The 24,347-nt window shown below is 47.5% G+C and overlaps 2 protein-coding genes across 6 annotated transcripts in view; one reads left to right on the top strand and one right to left on the bottom strand.

Moving 5' to 3' along the window:
* AGTPBP1 (ATP/GTP binding protein 1) overlaps positions 1-6,566 on the bottom strand; it is a 206,716-nt gene extending 200,150 nt beyond the window's left edge. The window contains exon 1 of the mRNA XM_038769831.1: positions 6,457-6,566. The gene's annotated coding sequence lies outside the window, so the exon portion shown is untranslated. The remainder of the gene's footprint in view (positions 1-6,456) is intronic.
* Positions 6,567-8,555: 1,989 nt separating this feature from the next.
* NAA35 (N-alpha-acetyltransferase 35, NatC auxiliary subunit) overlaps positions 8,556-24,347 on the top strand; it is a 48,156-nt gene continuing 32,364 nt past the window's right edge. The window contains exons 1-10 of one of the 5 annotated variants that reach the window (XM_038769808.1): positions 8,556-8,612; positions 9,281-9,409; positions 12,332-12,365; positions 14,146-14,260; positions 15,601-15,675; positions 16,152-16,319; positions 19,097-19,163; positions 19,265-19,308; positions 21,806-21,856; positions 23,115-23,198. In XM_038769808.1, the coding sequence (XP_038625736.1) occupies positions 9,286-9,409; positions 12,332-12,365; positions 14,146-14,260; positions 15,601-15,675; positions 16,152-16,319; positions 19,097-19,163; positions 19,265-19,308; positions 21,806-21,856; positions 23,115-23,198 (762 nt within the window). In that variant the 5' untranslated portion in view covers positions 8,556-8,612; positions 9,281-9,285. Of the gene's footprint in view, positions 8,613-9,023; positions 9,410-11,051; positions 11,159-12,331; positions 12,366-13,555; positions 13,757-14,145; positions 14,261-15,600; positions 15,676-16,151; positions 16,320-19,096; positions 19,164-19,264; positions 19,309-21,805; positions 21,857-23,114; positions 23,199-24,347 lie in introns of those variants that run through there. The other 4 variants (XM_038769807.1, XM_038769810.1, XM_038769809.1 and 1 more) reach the window with 4 other exon arrangements.

The raw sequence follows: 24,347 nt of genomic DNA, 5'->3' as shown, positions 1-24,347 counted from the left end.
ATCCCCATTTCCCAGATGAGGCAACCGAAGCCCAGAGAAGCGAAGCGGCTCACCCAAGGTCACACAGCAGACACGTGGCAGAGCCGGGATTAGAACCCACGACCTCTGACTCCAAGGCCCAGACTCTCTCCACTAGGTGGTGGAGATAGATGGTCTACCCCTGGCAATTCTTAAGGAGATGGGGGACGTGAACTGAACAATTCGTAAAACGATCCGGGCAGCAGAGTGAAGTAGGGGCCAGAGAGGGGAGAGACAGGAGGCAGGGAGGTCAGCGAGGAAGCCGATACAGTCGTCAGGGCGGCATCAGGGATCGGCGAGGTTGCAGTTTGGATGAAGAGGAAGCGGCCGTGATGGAGAGATGCTGTGAAGGAAGAACCTACGGGACTTGGTGACAGACCGAATATGCCGGTTGGGAAAGAGAGGCGAGTCGAAGGTGACGCCAAGAGGGGATGGTGGTGGTGGTGGTGTCTACAGGGGAAGAGTCACTGACTTCTAAAGGAAGACAACATGCAGTCCTCAGGCATAAGACATCATTAGTTCCTGACAACTGTGTCTTAAATGGAAACGTTGTACATAGAAACAGTGTTCTAAATGGCAGACTGCTTCCTGAATGAAAGCCAGATGTAACGGTATTTAAGTGCTCACTATGTGCCAAGCACTGTTCTAAGCAATCAATCAATCAATCGTATTTATTGAGCACTTACTGTGTGCACAGCACTGTACTAAGCACATGGGAAGTACAAGTTGGCAACATATAGAGATGGTCCCTACCCAACAGTGGGCTCACAGTCTAGAAGGGGAGACAGAGAACAAAACCAAACATATTAACAAAATAAAATAAATAGAATAGATATGTACAAGATAAATAGAGTAATAAATATGTACAAACATATATACATATATACAGGTGCTGTGGGGAAGGGAAGGAGGTAAAGCGGGGGGATGGAGAGGGGAAGGAGGGGGAGAGGAAGGAGGGGGCTCAGGCTGGGAAGGCCTCCTGGAGGAGGTGAGCTCTCAGCAGGGCCTTGAAGGGAGGAAGAGAGCTAGCTTGGCGGATGTGGGGAGGGAGGGCATTCCAGGCCAGGGGGATGATGTGGCTACAAGGTAATCAGGTTGTCCCACGTGGGGCTCACAGTCTTCATCCCCATTTTACAGATGAGTTAAATGAGGCCCAGAGAAAGTGACTTGCCCGAAGTCACACTGCTGACAGGTGGCAGGAACGGGATTAGAACCCACGACTACTGATTCCCAAGCCCGGGCTCTTTCCACTAAACCATGCTGCTTCTCCTTTATTCAGCCCTTACTCAGTATCCCCCTTAGCCCTTTCCTCCCCACATAACATGACCCCCACCTCACTTTCCCCTTCCCTCCCACCTTTTCCCTTCTCCCCCAGCCTATTTTGTTTCTGAGCTTTTCTGTGACCATTTCCGCCACAACTCCTAATATCCGGGGAGTGGGGGGAGAAGATCCAGGCAGGGCTTTGAGGGGGATGGATCGGGTGGGGGAGGCAGCAGAGGGGGAAGAGGAAATCAGAAGGTCTAAAGTGGCAATCTCCTCCTCCTCCATCACTGACAAATCCAGTACAATCAAAAGAACAGAAACTGAATGTGGGTGGGTGAAGGGGGAAGGAAAGATGGGAGGGGGGTACGAGCTGGGGGAGGAGGAGAGGGAAAACTGGGAGCTGAGGATACAGGTTAGGAACCGGAGATGGGAGAGGGAGGACAAGGGATTTCTGACCTCATGAGCCTGGTGTCATAAAAAACAAAACAAAAAATCTGGAATGGCATAAAAATCCAGAAACACCAGAAGTGCTGTTCTCTGTTACTCAGAAAGTTATAAATGCTTAACCAGTACTGGGGCTACGGGATCATGTGAGAACTCATTACAGTTGCTTGCTTGCCACAAAGTCTCTTTCTGCTCCTTTATTTATTAAACAACACAAATAAAACGTTGAGGAGCCGCTGTATCTACACTTGTGATTCCCCCATAGGGCAGTGAGCTACGCTCGCTATCTGGGTGGAATGGCATCGGGGCAATTCTAGGACGCTGTCCAGAACGGAAACTAGACAGTGAGTCTGCTGTGCAAACACTCTTGCTGCCCTCCCTCACTGATTCATACGGTGTTACGTGTTTCCCTTTCCCCTTAAAAAAACATGCAACTTTCCCCATTCCTGGGCTGATCTGTGCTCCCAGAATTGTCTAGATTTCCAGTACCCTTCTCCACCACCACCCGCTTCGCCCCTCTCTGTGTGAAGTCCAATTCTAGGCTCACTAGGTCTCAGACAAAAGCTGACCATTCACAAAAGATGGATTTTAAAACGTCAACCGGGGAAACCTAGATCCAGCCATATGGAGTCTGCTACTCTCCCCCTCCCACCCCCCGCCCAACAGAGTTCTGGGGGTCATAGGGTGGCACCTACAACTGCAGTGCCTCCCTCTCCCTTTCTATTTTCCACCCCCTGGGAGAAGTCCTGTCCTGTGGCTCTTTGCGCACTGGAAAGGTTGTAACTGTTTAGACCAAAGATGACCCTGCTTTGTGCAGCAAGTAGCTCAAGGACTGCTCCTTTCAGTCATAGCAGCAGTAGTAATAGTACTAGAAGTAGTAGCAGTAGTGGTAGCAGAAATAGTAGTAGCAGAAGTAATAATAATTATGGTATTTGTTAAGCGCTTACTATCACCATCAATCGTATTTATTGAGCACTTACTATGTGCAGAGCACTGTACTAAGCGCTTGGGAAGTACAAATTGGCAACATATAGAGACAGTCCCTACCCAACAGTGGGCTCACAGTCTAAAAGGGGGAGACAGAGAACAAAACCAAACATACCAACAAAATAAAATAAATAGAATAGATATGCACAAGTAAAATAGAGTAATAAATATGTACAAACATATATACATATATACAGGTGCTGTGGGGAAGGGAAGGAGGTAAGATGGGGGGATGGAGAGGGGGACGAGGGGGAGAGGAAGGAAGGGGCTCAGCTTGGCTTACTATGTGCCAAGCACTGTTCTACATACTGGGGTAAATACAGAGTAATCAGGCTGTCCCACGTGGGACTCACACTTTTAATCCCCATTTTCCAGTTGAGGTAACTGAGGCACAGAGAAGTTAAGTGACTGGCCCATGGTCACACAGTAGACAAATGGCGGAGCTGGGATTAGAACATATGTCCTCTGACTCCCAAGCCTGTGCTCTTTCCACTAAGCCACGAAGTAGTAGCAGTAGTGGTAACAGAAATAGTACCAGAAGTAGTAGCAGTAGTGGTAGTAGAAGTAACAGCAGAAGTGATAGTAGCACTAGTGGTAGTAGTAGGGGTGGTGGTAGTGGAAGTAGTAGAGAAGCAGCATGGCTCAGTGGCAAGAGCACGGGCTTGGAAGTCAGAGGTCATGGGTTCTAATCCCCACTCCACCACTTATCAGCTGTATGACCTTGGGCAAGTCACTTAACTTCTCTGAGCCTCAGTTCCCTCATCTGTAAAAAGGGGATTAAGTCTGTGAGCCCCAAGGGGGACAACCTGTTTACCTTGTATCTACCCAACACTTAGAACAGTGCTTGGCACATAGTAAATGCTTAACAAATACCAAAATTTTAGAAAAGCAGCGTGGCTCAGTGAAAAGAGCCCAGGCTTTGGAGTTAGAGGTCATGGGTTCAAATGCCGGCTCCGCCATTTGTCAGCTGTGTGACTTTAGGCAAGTCACTTCACTTCTTTGTGCCTGTTACCTCATCTGTAAAAAAAAAGGGGTTGAAGACTGTGAGCCCCCTGTGGGACAACCTGATTACCTTATAACCTCCCCAGTGCTTAGAACAGTGCTTTGCACATAGTAAGCACTTAATAAATTCCATCATTATTATTATTAGTAGTAGTAGTAGTAATAGCAGAAGCACTACTAGAAGTAATATCAGTAATTGTACTAGAAGTTGTGGTAGTAGAAGTAGTAATACAAATAGTAGAAGGAGCAGCATAATAGTAGAAGTAGTACTAGAAGCAGTAGCAGTAACAGTAGCAGAAGTAGTACTAGAAGTAGTAGTACCAGAAGTAGTAGCACTAGTAGTCGTATTAGAAGTAGTTGCAGCAGTAGTATTTTTTGAGCATTTACTGAGGGCAATGGTCTGTGCTAAGAGTTTGGGAGCTCCAAAAAACAAAGAAGTTGCACATTTCCTGCCCATGAGGAAGCTTAAACTATAATGGGGAGACAGACATAAAATATTTACAATGAGAGTAGTTGAAATAAATAATTCACAACTGAATAAAGAGAAACACTGTGGTCTAGTGGAAAGAGCACAGGACTGGGAGTCAGGAGACATGGGTTCCAATCCCACTTCTACCACTTGCCAGCTGTGGGATCTCAGACAAGTCACTTAACTTGTCTGGGCCTCAGTTTCCTCACCTGTAAAATGGGGATAATGTACCGGTTTTCTCTCCCCTAGACCACAAGTCCCATGTGGAACAGACACTGTGTCTGATCTGCTCATCTTGTATTTACTCCAGGGTTTAGGACAATGCTCGGCACCTAGTAAGCACTTAACAATTACCATAAAAAATTAATCATTATGATGAGGAGGAGGTGAGGAGGGAGGGACTAAAAGAAGGGGGATGGGACAGCGACAGAGGCAAAGAGAAAGAGAGAGAGCAGAGAGAAGGCAAAGAGGGTGGGACAGAGAGAGAAGTGGAAAGAGATTAGGAGAAACTGGTGAATGAGAAGGACAACCCACTGAAGAGACAGAGAGATTCATTCAATCATATTTATTGAGCGCCTACTGTGTGCAGAGCACTGTACTAAGCGCTTGGGAAGTACAAGTTGGCAACATATAGAGACGGTCACTACCCAACAACCGGCTCACAGTCTAGAAGGGGGAAACAGACAACAAAACAAAACATGTGGACAGGTGTCAAGTCATCAGAATAAATAGAAGTAAAGCTAGATGCACATCATTAACAAAATAAATAGAATAATGAATATGTACAAGTAAAATAGAGTAAAAAAACTGTACAAACATATATACAGGTGCTGTGGGGAGGGGAAGGAAGTAGGGTGGGGGGGATGGGGAGGGGGAGAGGAAGGAGGGGGCTCAGTATGGGAAGGCCTCCTGGAGGAGGTGAGCTCTCAGTAGGGCTTTGGAGGGAGGAAGAGAGCTAGCTTGGCGGATGTGCGGAGGGAGGGCATTCCGGGCCAGGGGGAGGACGGGGCTCGGGGGTCGACGGCGGGACTGACGAGAACGAGGTACAGTGAGGAGGTTAGCGGTAGAGGAGTGGAGGGTGCGGGCTGGGCTGTAGAAGGAAAGAAGGGAGGTGAGGTAGGAGGGGGCGAGGTGATGGAAAGCCTTGAAGACGAGAGTGAGGAGTTTTTGCCTGATGCGTAGGTTGACTGGTAGCCACTGGAGATTTTTGAGGAGGGGAGTAACATGCCCAGAGCGTTTCTGCTCAAAGATGATCCGGGCAGCAGCATGAAGTATAGACTGAAGTGGGGAGAGACAGGAGGATGGGATATCAGAGAGAAGGCTGATGCAGTAATCCAGTCGGGATAGGATGAGAGACTGAACCAGCAGGGTAGTGGTTTGGATGGAGAGGAACGGGCGGATCTCGGCGATGTGGCGGAGGTGAGACCGGCAGGCTTTGGTGACGGATCGGATGTGAGGGGTGAACGAGAGAGCGGAGTCGAGGATGACACCAAGGTTGCGGGCTTGTGAGGCGGGAAGGATGGCAGTGCCGTCTACCGTGATGAGAAAGTCAGGGAGAGGGCAGGGTTTGGGAGGGAAGATAAGGAGTTCAGTCTTGGACATACTGAGTTTTAGATGGTGGGCAGACATCCATATGGAGATGTCCTGAAGGCAGAAGGAGACACGAGCCTGAAGGGAGGGAGAGCAGGGACAGATATGTAGATTTGGGTGTCATCAGCATAGAGATGATAGTTGAAGTCGTGGGAGCGAATGAGAGATGAGAGAGAGAGAGAGGGCAGGGAGGGAGGGACAGAGAGACTCATTCATTCAATCGTACTTATTGAGCTCTTACTGTGTGCAAAATACTGGGCTAAGCACTTGGGACAGTACAGTATAACAACAGACACATTCCCTGCCTGTGACAAGCTCACGGCCTAGAGGGGGAAACAGACCTTATTATAAATTATTAGATTGTAGATATATACAGATCTATACATATTTGCTGTGGTTATGGGAGGGAGGATGAATGAAGGAGCAAGTAAGAGTGGCACAGAAGGGAGTGGAAGGAGAGGAGGGCTTAGTCGGGGAAGGCTTCTTGCAGGAGAAGGAAAACCTTATTGAAGGTGGGGGAGAGACTTTTTGAGAGAGAAGTAGACAGACTGGGAGAAATAGGAGAGTGAGAAGGATAAACCCCCAAGGAGAAAGATAGAAGACAGAGAGAGAGGTAAAGAGGGAGGGACAGAGAGAGAAGAAGAAAGAGACTAGGAGAAAGAGGAGATTGAGGGACAACTCACCAAAAGGTGGTTTCTAGCTGCTGTTGACGGATGCTGCCGTCCGGACAGAAACGTTGCCGCTGGAATGTTACGGGCCCAACTGTGCTGTTCATTCCTGGCCCTTTTTATGGAACTTGGCAGAACCTTATGGAGCTGTTGGAAACGTCATTCTAATGCTTGCTGGAATCTCCAGGTAACAGTCCAGGATGAGCTGAAGCTAGATACTTTGGCCTCTCCTCCTCCACTTCTGCTTCTAGCTGTGCCACTACTGCTATTGCGGGGCATGTCCATGACACCATAAATACCATTGTTACTATTATTATTATTGTTATTATGATGTTCCCATCCCATCACCCAATGCACTGTAAGCTACTCAGGGGCAAAGGATTACTTTCACATCTACTGTATGTTCCTCAAGTGCCTAGTTCGGTGCCCTGCACACAGAGAGCCCTCTATAAACTGTGAGCTCGTCTCTAGACCGTGAGCTCATCGTGAGCATGGAACGTGTCTGTTTGCTGTTGGAGAAGCAGCATGGTCTAGGGGCAAGAGCCTGGGCTTGGGAGTTGGTTCTAATCCCGGCTCTGCCACTTGTCGGCTGTGTGATTTTGGGCAAGCCACTTAACTTCTCTGGGCCTCAGTTGCCTCCTCTATAAAATGGGGTTTAAGACTGTGAGCCCCACGTGGGACAACCTGAATACCCTGTATCTATCCCAGCACTTAGAACAGTGCTTGATACACAGTAAGCGCTTAACAAATACCATAGGTATTCTCTGAGCCTGTTATCTCATCTGTAAAATGGAAATTAAGACTGTGAGCTCCACGTGGGACACCTGATTGCCTTGTAACTATCCCAGCGCTTTGAACGGTACTTGGCACAGCGTAAGCACTTAACAAATACCACTATTATTATTTCTAGAGAAGTAGCGTGGCTTAGTGGAAAGAGCCCGGACTTGGGAATTGGAGGTTGTGGGTTCTAATCCTGCCTCTTGTCACACTTGTCAGCTGTGTGACCTTGGGCAAGTCAATTCACTTCTCTGTGTCTCAGTTACCTCATCTATATAATGGGGATTAAGACAGTGAGCCCCACTTGGGCCAACCTGATAAAGTTGTATCTCCCCCAGTGCTTGGCATGTAGTAAGCACTTAACAAATACCATCATTATTATTACTGTTACACTGTACTCTCCCACGTGCTTAGTACGGTGCTTTGCACCCAGTAAGCGCTCAATACAATTGAATGAATATAGATTGATTTACCAACTGATTAGATGCTGCCCAAAGCAACCTTGTGGATAAGGAATTTGTCTGTTACATTCATTGTTCTATTGTACTCTCCAAAGCGCTTAGTACAGGAGTCCAGGGCCGAGGAGACCCCGTTTAAGTCACAGCCACATTATGGGCCGCGATGACATCACACAAGCCATTTTGGCCGATAAAGTCCCAACTGGACCAGTCCACCTCGGAGTCATCCTAGCCCCCCTCCCTTTCTCGATCCGGGAGAGCTCCGGTGAATCCCCCAAAATGTTCCAACCAGAGTCCAGCCCTTTATTCGGCTCCTGCTGAAAACCGGCCGGATGGCCCCGTCGGCCCACGATAACCACCACGAAAGACGCCTCACATACGAGCGACTCCCAAAGTTAGAACAGTGCTTCGCACAGAGTAAGCGCTTAACAAATACCATCATCATTATTATTATTATTATTTTAAAAAGCCAATCGACGGACGGGGTTCCTTTTTCTCCCTTTCTTTGAGGGCAATTCTGTGGGAGTGTGGAGGAACGCAAAGCGGGCCGGCGCCTCGTCCAGCCGTGTGGTCAGCGGCCGGCTCCGCGCGACTGTTCCCGCGAGAGCTGAAGCGAAGACGCAGAAGACCGGGCGGACGGGGTGGGCGACGGAACGAGCGGACGAACGAGCCAAGCGAGTTAGCGCGCAAGCGAAGCTCCTTGGAGTAGGCGAGCGCGGCGGCCGAGCGGGCGGGGGGGAGCGGAGGGGCGGAGCCCCCGTGAGCAGTGCGTACGCATGCGCGCTCCTGGCCGGCCCGGCCCCGGCTGGGCGGGGGAAGAGGGAGGGGGAGGAGAGTGGGGAGGGGGAGGAAAGTGGGGAGGGAAGGGGGGAAGGGGACGGCGGAGGCGTGTTGTTTCCGGAGCTGGGACGGTGGCAGGCGGCGGGAGCCGAATTGGTAGGTGCTGGCAAAGACGGGGGTCGGGGGGGATTGCACCCTGTAGTTGAAGCCGTGCGGGTGTGCTCCGCCTCCCCCGCACCCTTTTTCTAAATCCCCGGCCCCCTGGGACCCCCCGCGGGGCCCCCGAAGCTGCCCCGGCCGAGGGGGATCTCCCACCCCGTGGCCCCCGCCGGCTTGGGGGCTCGGTGCGGGGCGAGCGAGCTCGGCTTGCCCGGCCCTGGAAAGGGCCGGCTCCACGATCTCTCGTTAGCCCCCCTGGTGAAAGGCACCTTGTCCTTTTGGGAGGCGCCTTTCCCCCTCCCCTCTCCCCCGCCCCCCCCAATCCCGGACCGACCCGCACCATGAGGAAGGTTCCTCCGTCCTTCAGAGCCAACAAAGGCGCAATGGAGAAGAGCTTTTCCCAATGAGCCTTCCAGGACTTTTTATGTTTTTTTTTTTCCATTTTTGGCCAAAGCGTGCAGATCGCAACCCGGGTCAGTCCAGGAAAAGGGCCATTTCCCTCCGTGGGGCTTCCGATCTCCAAAAATACAAGCAAAAAAAGCAGCCCTTTGTCAGCGCTAAGGCGTGCGCTTGAATCCCTTCTTCCTAAAACGCCCCCGAAAGAATCGAAAGGCAGAGGCGGCGTTTAGCCCTCGGGTTCATCCTCTTCATCGCGGGATTCCCAGGTATCATGGTCATGAAGGCATCATTGGAAGAGGACGATTCGGAATGGGAGCTCAGCATTCCCGAAAAGCTGGAAAAAAACGATGCAAGTTGGGTAGACATCACCCAGGATTTCGAAGAGGCTTGTCGAGGTAGGTCGGAGCTCTCGGGGCTGGGGATCCAAAATTCCTCAAGAGAATACGGGAAAATTGGAGCGCGACTCGGAAACCCGCGGATCGGGGGAGGATTTTCTCCCCAAGAGGGCTGTGGAACGATGATTTGTCGGCCACTTGTGATTTAGCTTGCGTGCAAAACCGGACTCGACACCATTGGAAAAAAATAAAGCGAGTGGTCTTTCAGGAGAAGTGAGGATTATTAAGCCGGTTTCCCTTCTCCCCTGCTCCCCCCGCCCCGTGGTTTCATAATTAAAAAAGCATGGATAACACACGGATGTGAGAACCGTAAAAACACTAAAGCCCATAGAACGATAAACACCCATAGAACGATAAACACACGGTCATTGTGGAGTTTTCCATGTGATCTATGACCGTATGTTGATTTTAACTGCTAGGAGGGGTTGCCTCCTTCCCCCCCTCCCATTTTATTTAACTAATGATCATTGTGACCTAAGCAGTCACTGGTTTGGTGAAGGTATCTGGATTTGATTGTGCATTTTGATTTTGGGGGTGGTTTTTGGCTTTGCTACGTAACCTGGCCTGCAGGCTGGCCTAAACCAATGCAGGACTCTTAAAAAAAAAAAAACCGAGGAAATGGCAGTTTGTCTCCCGCGGCTGTCTATGGTTCACCTTCCTGATTCTGCGGTTCCTCCAGTGTTGTCAGATTTGACTTCGTTTAATACCTCCAAACAGTCCCCGGACAATTAAGTGGTATCCTAGAGGCCTGATCACATCCCCGTCCCCTCTCCCAGCGCCCGTCTGACTCCCAGGAAGTGACCAGGAAGATCAAGATACTGCCCAGCTTAGTGTCTTGTACAGGTTGGCAAATTTCAAAAGCACAATCGTTTAAAAAAAAAAACACAGTTGCCCAACATGCACACACTTTTGGTTCCAGCCGAAGGCCAGACTCTGTAGCAACAGAGTCCTGGAGTCGGGGCCGGAACCAGGGCCAAAAAGATTTGATGAGTTGGCCAGGCCGGGAAAATTGGCCTAGTTTAGCTGCTTGAGGACGGTACCAGCGTGGAGTATTGAAGTTAGTCTTGTTTGAGGATGTTACGTTGTGTCATCTTCCTTCTGTTTGTTAGCAACTAAGTAAAAACATGTGAGCCGGGCCCACCGAGATTTGAGTTGAGCACTGAACACAGAGTATTTTTTGGTTGATTGTCTATAATCTCCTCTTTGGTGTGATCCAGCAGAATCCTGCCTTCAGTAGAAGGTGCACAGCCCACTGTGTCTAATGGATCCCAATCATTGCCCAGCATTGGTGGTTTCCTTTTTTCTACCGTGGTGTTTGCCTGCCTGTTTTTAAGCGTCCAATGAAATTTGCAGTGTTCCGTGTGTGCCCAGAACGTTTAAGCAGTGGGTGCAGTTTTAATGTATTTATTAAAAAGGTAAGCCCCAGTAATAAATGTCATAGAAAATTCATTTGTTTTTGATCCTCTCCAATTTCTCGATGAGATCCAATTTATAAGAACAGTCAGGATTCTAAGTAGTGCCTGCCGCCGTTTGTTTTATTTTTAAGCCGGTTGAAAGTATTTGGCATTCAGGTTTTGAATGTAACAGTAGTCTCTGATACTAGCGTGGATAGTAGTGCACATCCTCTTCTGCCTTGTTGCAGTACTTCTGGATTTGTAATGTGCTGCCAATCCTCCATCTGCCTGCTTTAATATCTAAAGCGATTTTATACTGTTCTGAAAGAACATTTGAATCTGCCTTTGATGCACGGTAAGATGACGTCACTTTGTGCTGGGTCTTAGGTTTCTACGGCTAGTTTTTTCGTGGAGTCTGTGGTGTGTGGGGGTGTGTATGTTCGTGTGTATGTGGCTTGAGATACATGCCGAACTGTACCTATATATGTGCCATGTGAGGATTGCCCCTCTGTTTTAGATGGCCTTTCTGCTGCTTTGTATGCGGGAGGGGATGTGAAGGGGAGGGGGGGATGTGGATGGGAGAGGATTGGTCAGAAACCCCCGACCTGGGGAGGGGGGAGGCGGGGGTCTCTGATAACCAGCCACCATTCCTGCTTAGATAAAAGCGTCCACACCTTTAATAAATGTGTACACGTTTCTCTCTTTAAGGCCAATTCACGGTGATGTGAGACAAACAGTACATAGATCAACCATTTTGTAAGGTTCAAGTGGCTTTGTTACTGCTATTTTAAAAAAGCGATTACATGGAGCAGCAAATGTTTTCGAAGCACTGTAATCGGCAGAGTGGGAGTTTCGGTGGAGAGGTCTGCCCGGAAGGGCCGTTTTTATTTTATTTTTTTTAATGGGTGATGTTTCTTTTTTGACTGTTGGTTGGGGTTCAGATAATAAGGCCAGGTGCTGGAGTAGGCGTCACCCTCCCCCACCAAATGCTCTTAATTTAAGGGAGCTTCCTGCGTGCAGCAAGAAGAGTCACAGTCATATGTCCAGAAGGTGTATTGAGGCCCTACTTTGTGTGGGGATTCTGGCACTTGGTAGAATAATAATAATAATGGTATTTATTAAGTGCTTACTATGTGCCAGGCACTGCACTAAGCACTGGGCTGGATACAAGTAAATCAGGTTGGACACAGTCCCTGTCCTGCATTGGGTTCACAGTCTTATTCCCCATTTTACAGGTGAGGGAACAGAAGCCTGGAGGAATTGAAGTGACTTGCCCAAGGTCACAAAGCAGGCATGGAGGAGCCGGGATTAGACCTTCTGACTGCAGGCCCGTGCCCTCTCCAGTAGGCCATGCTGCTTCCTTGCAATTGCTTTTTCCCAAATCTATATTAAACAGCTAGGCACTCATCCGAGGATCTGGTGCTGTAACTGTTGGGTGAAATCAGCGAGAGGCACTCTACAAAGGTGCTCTGCAAATGCCCGTTTGCTTTTGGCTATTTCCAGTAATGGTATATCTTGTCTGTTTTAGAATTGAAGTTGGGTGAACTGCTTCATGACAAACTGTGAGTATATCGCCGAGCGATTAGCTAACGCCTCGAGTGCTGATCCGAGTCATTTAATTGTATACAAGAATAATGATAATTTTGGTATCTGTGAAGCACTTACTATGGGCCAAGCACTGGGGTAGGCATTGTACACCGTAAATTCATTTTCCTGTTTTGTTTGTTTTACTAAAAGCCCCCATATATCGACCCCCCGGAGGGGGTGGGGTGTTAGAGATGAGCCAGTTTCAGTGGTGCAGCTGTTTGGAGGGGGCACTGGCCATTTGATCAGTATCTATTTCTCTGTCCTACCCTGAAGGCCCAAAGTGGAGACTCCAGAAGAGGGGGGTCGGAGTGAGGAGGGGAAAGAGGAAGGGAGGTATTTGGGTCTCCCCAGGTCCCGTTCTCCCCCTCCTCCCCTCCCCCCGGTCCTACCTGGCTGTGGCCTGGGTAGCAGGGGACTGGGTGAAAAACTGGGGGGGCAAAGCAGAGTGGGCATGATTCTCTGACTCTTTGTGAGCTGGGAGCACGTGTCCACTTACTGGATTGGGCCAGACTCTCCAAAGGCCCTAGTGCAGTGCTCTGCACCCAGTCAGCGGGCAATAGCATTGTTCAATTGATTGACCGAGTGACTGGAGAAACCAGCATCTCTCCTGTTATTGAGTCTCATGCCCCCTGGCTGGGGCCACTTAATATCCTTTAGGCAGGGTGGGGGGGGGGGGGGGATTCAGCCCAACTCAACTCCTAGCTCCATCTGAGAGCTCCTCATAGCCACCGGCAACCCCAAAAGGTTGCCAGGGAATTTCAAGTGCTGAGGAACCATTTCTGATCACATAAACATATTGCCCCTCTGTCTCCTCCATCCTTTCCCCTGCTGGGCCTAGAGATGGAAGAAGGCGGAGGGTATGCTAGCCGAGCCGTGTTGGCGGCTCGGGTTTCATATGTGTGTATGTGTGTATATATATATAGAGAGAGAGAGAGAGAGAGACAGAGAGAGAAGAAGAACACATATATTCTGAATGTATAAATATATATATATATATATATATAGGCTGTTTATGCTGTAGGAAGATATGTATTTCAGATGAAATGCTTTTAGAAATCTTTGCCTATTTCCGTAATTGTGCAGGACTGCTGTCTCAATATTATTACATTAAAATGGAGCCAATATATTGTTTTAATGCTTCTCACCTTTCCATTCATATGTTGAGGACATATTTTTATGAGCATGCCGTGCTTGAGCAAAGAAAATGAAAGGAATGCCTTTGTCAGCCGTTAAAGTATGTTATATTTTTGCATAAAAATGGGTACGCTCAACATAAACATTAATCAAAACGAAAGGCAATTTGGACCATGGAACAGTTCTAGGAATTATTGAATGGGGAAGGATGACAGAGTGGAGTCAGATATAGGTCAGTGCATTTTCTTTTGGAAAATTAATAAAATTAGTTCTGCATTCTTGAATGGAAATATTCATACATTGTCTCCTTTTGGCAGAAAATATATTCTTTCTCTGACATAGCCAGGGTTTTGAGAGAATGTAATAGTGCATCCTTTTTAAAAAATTCTTTTCTTTCCCCCGTTTGTGGAATAATCAAGGAAAGCCACTAAATGGAAGGATCTTATGGTTTGGAAAGGGCATTTACTGATACGTATTTATCTTATGCACATGCATGCTTATGTCTATACAGAGAAGGGAAATGCATTTCAAATGAAGTGTCAGAGAGCAGTGCCAACAATAAAAAGGCGTGGTCATGGTGAAAGGGGATTATTTAGTGATATGTCACTTCCCTTTCCCCAGCTTTGGACTTTTTGAAGCCATGTCTGCTATTGAAATGATGGATCCCAAGATGGATGCTGGTATGATCGGAAATCAGGTCAATAGAAAAGTTCTCAATTTTGAACAGGCAGTCAAGGTAAAGTCACCTGCTTTTATTTCGGCCAATTCCACATTTTAAACACAAAGCAAATCTGAGGAGGAAATAGATTAATCATGCACTTACTCGGGAAAATCGTTTTCAGCCCAGGAGCTCCAGAGTATTTCAGTGAGCTGGTCAAAAGGTCTTCGGATATTGCTTTGTGTTGCATTTTGAAACCTGAACGTTTGCCCCGTTTATCAACACGTGAACATTCTTTCATAATATATGTACATCAATAGATTATTGGGGGAAAAAAAAACCCAAAACAAAAGAAACCCAAAACCATTGATTGAAGCCCGTTGTTGGTACAAAATGTATAGTAATATAAGTTGTATAGAAGTTTTTCCGTTAGCTTTGATGATATTTCTATCCTGGGCTGGCCATTTCTAGGGATAAAAGTCTTTTTAGTCAATCAATCGTATTTATTGAGCGCTTACTGTGTGCAGAGCACTGTACTAAGCGCTTGGGAAGTACAAGTCGGGAACACGTAGAGACAGTCCCTACCCAACAGCGGGCTCACAATTGTGTCAGATATTAGGAAAGATCAGTCATTTTACCCACTCACCTCTTGGGTCGTTAAGCCCCAGGAGGGACAGGAGCTGTGTCCGATCTGATTCTTTTGTATCCTAGCTCAGTGCTTGGCCCCTAGTAAGCATTTAATAAATATCACGATGATGATGTTTCTCTTAATGGTTAAAATTGCTACATAATACTCGTTTTCCGTAGATTTGGGTACAGTAAGCTTGTCATGGGCAGGGAACGTGTCTACCAACTCTGTTATATTGTAATAATAATAATAATAATAATGGCATTTGTTAAGTGCTTACTATGTGCCAAGCACTGTTCTAAGCACGGGGCGGGGGGGGGGGGGGGAAATAAAAGATAATCAGGTTATCCCACATGGGGCTCACAGTCTTAATCACCATTTTCCATTTTCCAGATGAGGTAACTGAGGCACAGAGAAGTTGTCACTTGCCCAAAGTCACACAGCTGACAAGTGGCAGAGCCAGGATTAGAACCCACGACCTCTGATTCCCAAGCCTGTGTTCTTTCCACTGAGCCATGCTACTTCTCATTGTAGCAAGCTCTTAGTACAGTGCTCTGCCCACAGGAAGTGCTCAATAAATACAATTGTTCGAGTGATTGTTGGTACCAACGATGAACAGAATCCACTAAATGCAAAGTCCAAAATTCAGCTGTCTCCCTTGGGATTGAATCTAGGAAAAAACACTTTGGTTTCAGTTTGTGGGGGCGGCAAAGGAGTGGGGGGCGGTGGAGAAGGTTGTTCTGATGTTTCTAAGTTTTCCAACCTCTTTCTTTTTCTTTAACATTTTTAGGATGGTACAATTAAAATTAAAGACCTAACCTTGCCCGAGTTAATAGGGATAATGGATACGTGTTTTTGCTGCTTGGTAAGAATCTGGTCTATTTACAAGTGATTGTTCATTCTCAAAACTCTATTTTAAAAATACATATGTGCAGGCTTCCCTTGTCAATTGTGGGGATTAAATTAAATGTAATGCAACTGTCTAAAGTTCACTGTTACCGTAACTTTACCGTTTCACTTAAGCTCCCCATGTAAAGCTAACGATATACTGATATAGTCAGTAATGGAGAAGCATGATGCTATCACCTGGCCACCTGCTTGCAGTGAAATGACTGTATGTTTTCCACAGCCATGGAAAACCATGGTACCTCAAAACTGCTTGCCACACACAAAAACCAAGAAAATTGAACATGGGTCCTCAAGGGAAGCCTGTATTTTTTCCCTAGGGTAAAATCCCTATTGAGGTATAATATTGGGGCAATTTGGGCTTCATGAACTACACATCTTTCCCTGGCTTCCCGCCCCCACAGAAACAATGAACAAGTTTTCATCTCTTCATAGATTACGTGGTTAGAAGGTCATTCCTTGGCCCAGACGGTGTTCACATGTCTTTACATCCACAATCCAGACGTCATAGATGATCCTGCCATGAAAGCCTTTGCTCTGGGAGTCTTAAAAATCTGTGATATTGCAAGGGAAAAAGTAAACAAAGCTGCTGTTTTTGAAGAGGTAAGTCTCTGTAGCCTGTTACAGTGGTTTGGCCAAGGAGCCAGTATGGCTGAGGAATTAGTACCTTGATCTTCCTCTCTTTCTCCACCCTCCCCCCGCCCCCCCTCTCTCATTTCTTCCTCCTTCCTTCCTGTCTCTCTCCCCTTTCCTCCTCCCTCTCTCTCTCCTTTCTTCCTCCCTCCCTTTCTTTTCTTCCTCTCCTTTCTTCCTTTCTCTCTCTCCTTTCTTCCTCCTCCCTCTCTCCTTTCTTCCTCTTCCCCCCTCCCTCCTCCCTGCACCTTAGTTATTTAGAAATGGTATATTTAAGCACTTTGTTAAATCAAAAATACCCAGTTCAGACCCAATTCCTGTCCCATAAGAGGCTCACAATCTAGGTAGGGGATAACTGATGATGGGAGCACTTGAGTGTTAAACAGTATTTGGAGGGGACAGTCTAAACTGCTCCAGGTCACTTCAGGTGTCTCTCTCCTCCCTCCACCTCCTCCCTCCCCCTACACACTTCTGCAGGGGACAGGGTCTGCAATCCCATGGAGTTGGTAGGGGTGGGGGGAGCTGCCCAGGACATGGGGTGACTCCCAGCACACCCCAGCGTAGTTGTTGGTGAGCTTACTCTACTCCTTCCATCCCCCACTTCTCTCATTGGCTTTTGTTCCTCTTCCTCCCCTTTCCCCCCTCCAAAACCATGCCTCCAGTCCATACCCCCCTCCCCCAGCTCAAAACAAAAAGTCGGCACTCCTGCTGCTACTTTATTCCTTTTAATGCAAATGTTGTTTTCATTCTTTTTGTGGAAGAACAGCTAATCAATAAGTAGACAAAAGAAATCGAAGGTGAAGAGCAGGGCAAAATTAGAGGAGTGTTTTTTTTTTCTTTTAAGGGAGTCGTTTACTTGCAACCTTTTAAGAAAGGACTTTGGGTTTTACCTCATGCCTGGGGTCTCAACTCCACAAAGGTGATGGAGCCATCGCCCCCACGGAATTGGGTCTGTGGGCTTCAGTAAGAAAGGGACCAAAGTTGAGATCCCCTTCACCCACCCACCCCCTGCCAAGCCCTGATTGCTTTCCATGTTTGTGTGTGTGTCCATCTACCTGACTCTCACTCCCTCACCCCACCCTGTCCCCTCAGAGTCCTGCTCCAAGTGTGCCTCCAAACAGTAGGATTTATTGAGCACTTCTTATGTGCAGAACACTGTGCTAAGCCTCCACGCTTGAAGTGAAATCTACACCCCTGCATCTTGCCCTCTTTGTATCAAGAAATGTTATCCCTTTGGTATTTGGGCAAGAGGGTTTAAGGAGAGTCCAGGCGAGAAAGGAGTGTTTGGGTGAATCAGAGGTGATGTTCTTTTTTCGGGTGAAACAAAATTCATCTCTTAGCAACTCACGGAGGTCTTATCCCCAAAAAATCCTGGTCACTCTCAGACATTTAAAAGTCCCGGCCATTTTCAAAATGATACAGCTCATAGTTTAAGCAGGGATGCAACTTAGGAAGATGAAACCCAATCATCCAGACTATCCAGTTTAGTAGGAACCATGGTTTTTACATAAAGGCTATTTTGGACCCAGAGGCGACAGAATTATCTCACGTCATCCCAACGTCAGCAACAGGATGGCAGAAATCCCTCCTTCTGCACAGCATCCTGATGATGGGGTTGCCTGGAATGACTCTAGTGGCACTATAAGCAACCATCACCTTTCTCCTGAATACCTAGAGCTGGAAACCGGCCATTCCCCGGAGAGGTCTAGTTGATTTATCCTGGGGTTTTGTGGGGAGAGAAGTAACCAAGGTCCACCCTGTTTAGATCTGGGAAATCAAAGCCACCATTTGGAATGTCATAAATCAGGAATTCAGTATGTCACATGACCATTTTAAATGGATCAGGTTTGCAGTCTGGTGCCCAAGCCAGCATTTAACTTTGAAAACGGAACCAGGGGATAGTTATCGAAAGGAGGATCGCGAAAACACAGGGAGAAACTCCAAACAAACTCTGGCACCTGCTACGAGATACCCGGTACTATTCCGGGCCATGGCTTTTGGAACGGATGCTGTTGTTGCTCTGTGGCGGAGGTAGTTAAGCCTCAGCTGCCGGGAGGCTCACAGTTTACTATCATTCTTCCACTCTCACTGTTGCACCCGTGCCCCGACTGGCTCTTGCTTGCTGTCGCTGCCACTCTCCCCCCTTGCCCAATTCTGTCTGCCATTTGCCTCCTCTCCCCAAGAATGCCTGCCCACTGTTCTTTGGCAGGGCTGGGGGGTAGGGGGCCTGCGGCTTTTGGTCAGATTGTGTTTTTTGGTTTGTGGCTCCTCGGGTCATGAGCCTTGGCTATGAGGTGGCATACCCTTTCACAAAGCTCAGGGCGCAGTGAGGTATTTGCAGATTGTCCCTAAGGCATCTTGCCCTAACTTGAGCAGCAGTGGATCATTAGAGTCTCCTTGCATCCATGGGTCTGAGTGCTTCGATATAAATACGAATTTTCTCGGCACCGTAAGTAGCCTCACCAAAAAAGACGACATTAAATGGCAGATGTGTTTAAAATAGCTGACCCAAGGACAGGGCACAGTTTGAATCAGCAGTCTGTATTTCAGGCGGATGCCTCGTGGATATTAATGTGATAAGGGCATCGAGACAAGCTGAGACTTCCAATTCTGGCTTCGGATAAATGGGCCGAGCCTCCCCCTCAATAAGCAGTGACTCTCTAAAAAAGATAATTGACTAGTTTGGCTCTTACCTCCTGCTCAGGTGGTTTGAGTTGACCCTCTCATTTTATTCCTTTTCTCTTCAGGAAGATTTCCAGTCCATGACTTATGGGTTTAAAATGGCTAACAATGTAACAGATCTGCGAGTAACAGGTAAAACCTGCTCCAAGAATCCTACTTTGTGCTCTGCATTTTGTGTGTTTTCTTTGGGAGAGTAGTTCTGTCACCTTTTAAACTTGATGTCTCAATTATAGGCATGCTAAAAGATGTAGAAGATGACATGCAAAGAAGAGTAAAGGTACATATATATTTTTTTCCTGGTTGTTGGAGGTTGTTTTTTCCTTACAGTATCCCCATTTTTTCCACCGTGCAAATTTTCATCATCCATTTTGGAAATCTGACTTTGTCTTTCACTTGATTTCGTACAAAGAGGTAGAATTCACACGCTACGCCTTTTTCTTTAAACATGAAGGATGTTAGTACTGAATGCTTCTGGTAAACTGATTGCCGATAGCCACATAGAGAATTTCATTTCTGTTCGTTAGTGAAATGTTGAACCCTCCTATCCCTTCTGTACTCTTAGAAGGTCTGACCAAATGAATTAATTTACAGTCTAATATTTTTTCTGTACTCCTCATTGATAGGTGCTATGTTATTTCTGTATGTGCGCGCACACAGACACACATGTGTGCGACTACATTCAGGGTAGCAAGTCTAGGCATCCCTGAGTGTAGCTTAAAATTTCCCAGCAAATCGGGGAGCAGTGATGACTGAATTTTCTTTATAAGTCAAGAGCAAAAACTGTTCCAAAAACTCAAACCTCCACCGTCACCAAACCGGTGACTCATTAGATAACCTTATTAATAGTAAGCCCGATTTTTCTAGTTTCAGTGTCTGGTAGGTGCTTCTGTGCATCTAGAATCCCCTAGGCATCTATAAGGAACTCATCGTTTCTGCCACTGGCACAAAACTGCTTTAAGAGTAGAATGGTGGAACTGGCGAGGGCACTCTCCGTCCTGCCTTGCTGGTGGAGAAAGACAGTGTGCCTGTGCCAGTCTGGCCAGGGGTCCCCAATTGTCAGGGTTTAGGGTATCTCCTTGGGGTGTCTACTAGGCCCTGGGCTCCCCCAGAGGAGGACCCTGCCCCAAGAAGCTGGGGGCACAGGGGGAGGGGAGGCCCAGAGTACAGTACTGGGATGATGCTGAAGAATGGTCTTAGCCCCTTTGGGCGATCTGTGAAAGAGAAGCAGAGTGGCTCAGTGGCTAGAGCCCTGGCCCGCGAGTCCAAAGGACCTGGGTTCTCAGCCCGACTCCACCTCGTTTCTGCTGTGTGACCTTGGGCGAGTCACTTCTCTGGGCCCCAGTTCCCTCATCTGGAAAATGGCGTTGAAGAGTGTGAGCCCCCGTGTGGGACAGGGACCGTGTCCAACCCGATTAACTATTATCTACCCCAATGCTTAGAACACATAATAAGCACTTAACAAGTACTATTATTATTATTATTATTATTATTTGTCATCTAATGCAAGTTCTGCAAGTTCCCCAGGGAAGACCCAAGCTCCTTTCAGGCACTGGGTACGGGAGAGACACCACCCCCCAGGTCACCATGCAGCTTGGGACCCCTGGACCTCAGAAAGGCGGCAGAGAAGGCCTGCTAGCAGTGGGCTAAGGTGTATTGCCCAGCTGCCGGGCGAGGACAGAATTACCGTCAGTGAGGAGTGGCCACTCTAGCCCCGCCTCCAAGTGATCGCCACATGCGCAGATAGAGCTTAAGCGCTTAGTGCAGTGCTCTGCACACAGTAAGCGCTCAGTAAATACAATTGAATGAATGAATAGAGCGGCGTGGCGCAGGACGGTCAGAAAAGGAGCGCGAGGAGAGTGAGGTAAGAAGGAGGCCAAGGCGAAAATAGACGCCGGCCGCCACGGACATCCAACATGACAACACAAAAGGAGGCGGCCTTTTGGCGTGCCAGGTACAGTCAGGACCGCGGATCCCGCGTCGGGTTCTTCGGTCACCCATATGCCCGGCAGGTGAATTTCACCATTGGTGCGAAAGACGACTGACATGTCTCTGTGCAGAAGGTGGGTTGGCAGGGAGAGGGAGCTTTGCAAAGTAGATGCTGAGGTTAATTGAAAGCTCTGTTGATTGCTGACCCAGAGAGTTTACAATCCACACCACGTGGATTGCTTGTTGGTTGTTTGTTTTGCTTTGTTTTGTTTTTTAACCAAGGGCAGTCTTTTGAGCTCCTCCATCTGTTTGAGACATCAGATCATTTGAAATTTATTTGAACACTTGAACGTTCATTACAGAATCTATTTTCGACATCTGTCGGCTAGCCGCATCAGGAAGCGGCTGTGAATGACTGTGAATTTGAACCTACTAGCCTTTGATGTTTTGACTTCCTGATAGTTTTGTGCTTTTGGCACATTAAAACCACTTGCCTATGGAACCAGGTACAGAGGTACTTAAAAAAGGTACAGAGAGCCCCAAAGGGACAAAACTATTAGGAAACAAAAACTTCCTAGGCTACTAGGTGAAAAATCAGCCACTGTCCTTGGCTTTTCTGACGACTACCCAAGGTAAATCAAAAAGAGAAGAGCGGGAATAGATTTCACGTTATCTGGTCCACGCCGACATCTAGTTTTGTGCATTTTAGGCAGAGTGGTTTCATTTAGAATTTTAAAGTGAATGCTCATCTAGCCTAGTTCTTTTGACCAAAACTTGCAGGAGATTCCTCCGTATTTCTGCGTAATACTATTACTTTTTGGTCGTAATTCCAAATCCTTTCATTTTAGAGCACTCGAAGTCGGCAAGGAGAAGAGAGAGATCCGGATGTTGAACTGGAAGTAATTGAACTTAATTTTCGGGAGAGACTATCCGAGTGGCTTTCCTTTTAATGCTGACATCGTAATGTGAACGGGGGCTCGTATAGGGAAGCTGTTGTAAAGGAACTCTTCAAAGATGGGGAGAAGTGTTTTGGGCAGAAAGGGGCTGGAGGTAGAGCCAAGATGTTGGCTGTGGCGGGGATCGGGTCTACTGACTCTCTTGTACTCTCCAAGCGCTTGGTGCGGGTCTCTGCTCACAGCGAGCACTCGAGAGGTGCCATTGATCAACAGCCATCCCGAGCCCAGCGTCGTACGTAGGGCAGGGATCGGGCCGGCCGACTCCATCGTATTGCGCTCTCCAGGTGCTTAGTTCAGTGCCCTGTGCTCAGTAAATACCATTGATCGATTGGAGCCACTATGGCAACTTTTAAGACCCTGCTGAACTGCAGCAATGTCAGCTCAGGATCCCGCTTGGAGGAGGTTCTACTGTTCATGCCTTTCTTTCTCCTCCCTGTCTCTCCTCCTCTCCCTTCCTTTCTCTGTTCTCTCCTCCTCCCCCTCTTCCTTCTCCTTCTTTTCCCCCCCTTCCTTGTTATTGTCTCCTCCCCTTCCTCCCCCTCCCTTTGCCTTTCCTTCTCTTCCCCAGTCTCTCCTCCTCCTCTCCCTTCTTTTCCCTGTTCTCTCCTCCTCCCCCATCCCTGTGTTTCCCCTCTCCCCTTTTATCCTGCCTGAAATTCCCTGCCAGGCTAAGATGAAAAATTGACCCCACTGGAATACACTGGCTGGTATTAGCCATAGGGTCAAGTAGACCAAAGGCCATGTGAGGGAGGGAGAAGTTGGATTTGGGCCATTTTCTTTCGAGGACTTCCCCGGAGTTACACAGTCGGTAGCAGAACCGGATTTAAAGCCAAGGGCTCGGACAGTGGGCCTTCCATCAGATACTCCTCCTTGTTCTTGTGTGAACTAGATTCTGAGACTGTACCACTTTCGAGCACAAGAAAAAGATCAGTTTTATAATTGGGAGCTCTGGGGTTTTGGGTTTTTTTTTTCCTTCTTTTCTCTTGTGGATTTTTAGTGCTGCTGTATTGCTAAGTAGTTCAGGATCAAAGATCGCTGAGTAATTAATACATTTTCTAGTAATGAATTTGGCTGGGTTTCTCCTGTTGGAAGGAAGTAGATGCTCTCTATTAGAGACCAGTGTAGAAATATTGCATATAATAAAACCTCGGTTTCGGAAGGCAGTGTATGTGTTAACTTCAAGGTCTTTCTTTTCTTCTAGCATCAGCAGTGTCTGGCAGTTTTCAGCAGAATGAAATTTACCCGGGTATTGTTGACAGTTCTCATAGCTTTTACTAAAAAAGAGGTAAGAAGTTTTCCTGGTTTGGCCTTAGCTTTATTGTTTTCCCAAATACCTTGGTTTGTTTATTTTATTCAGATTCATTATTTAGCTCTGAAAGATTGCATAATTATGCTGTGTATCATTGGCGATATTCAAAACAATTTTTCAGCACAGCGGAACTACATCCCCCCAAAAATTATGTGTATTTCTCATGGCTCAGAGTATATGGAAGAAGTTGTAAAATTCTACTGTTCAGGAGTTCAGATTAGAGTTGTGGTCAAGCCGAACATTTCTTTGAGCATGCCCGAGGCTTCAGTGCAATTCAAGATTGGGCGTTGACTTGGGCCTCAGATGAAGGGTCCTGAAGGGCCTGATTATCAGGTACCTTCTGGGAATCGTAGAAACAGTGTGGTTTGGTAGATAGAGCCCGGGCTTGGGAGTCAGACTTGAGTTCTAATTTTGGCTCTGCCACATGCCTGCTTTGTGACTGTGGACAAGTCACTTTACTTCTCTGGGCCTCAGTTACCTCATCTGGAAAATGGGGATTAAGACTGGGAGCCCTATATGGGACAGGGACTGTGTCCAATCTGATGCACTTGTATCTACCCCAGCACTGAGTGCAGTGCCTTGCACATACTAAGCACTTAACAAATACTCTAACCCAGCCTCTGCTTTAGAGCTAGCTTGGATTTTAAAAATTCATTTGTTCAGTCGTATTTATTGAGCGCTTACTGTACTAAACCCTCGGGAGAGGCCAGTAGAACAATAAACAGACACATTCCCCATCCACAATGAGTTTACAGTCTACCCCATGTCCTCGGACTGGTGGAGCGGCAAAGCAATGGCCGGACTGAGCCAGGCTATTTTGAACTCTTCCATTTAGGCCCCCCCCACCCCCCCGATTTGCTGGGGTTAGAAATGATCCTACCCTCTCCCCACCCCCCAAGCCGCTCCTAAGGAAGTAGCCCCATACTAAACCTGGCCCGGACAGACAGCGGAGAGTACCAACCGCACTTCGCTCAACCTCCGCAGTCTGACTCCCATCTCTGAAAGCAGAAACAAAGCCCAAGTCCTCCAATTCCAACTGGCGTTGGCCACCATTTCATATTCTTATTTGGGCTTGGTTTTATGTGGCAGGAGGAGGAGGTAGATAAAGCCCGAGAGATAGATGCG

This window comes from Tachyglossus aculeatus, chromosome X4, assembly GCF_015852505.1.
Source record: "Tachyglossus aculeatus isolate mTacAcu1 chromosome X4, mTacAcu1.pri, whole genome shotgun sequence".
In the NCBI taxonomy this organism is placed as follows: Eukaryota; Metazoa; Chordata; class Mammalia; order Monotremata; family Tachyglossidae; genus Tachyglossus; species Tachyglossus aculeatus.
Note: the sequence above shows the minus strand (reverse complement) of the source record. Positions and strands in the feature narration are given on the sequence as shown.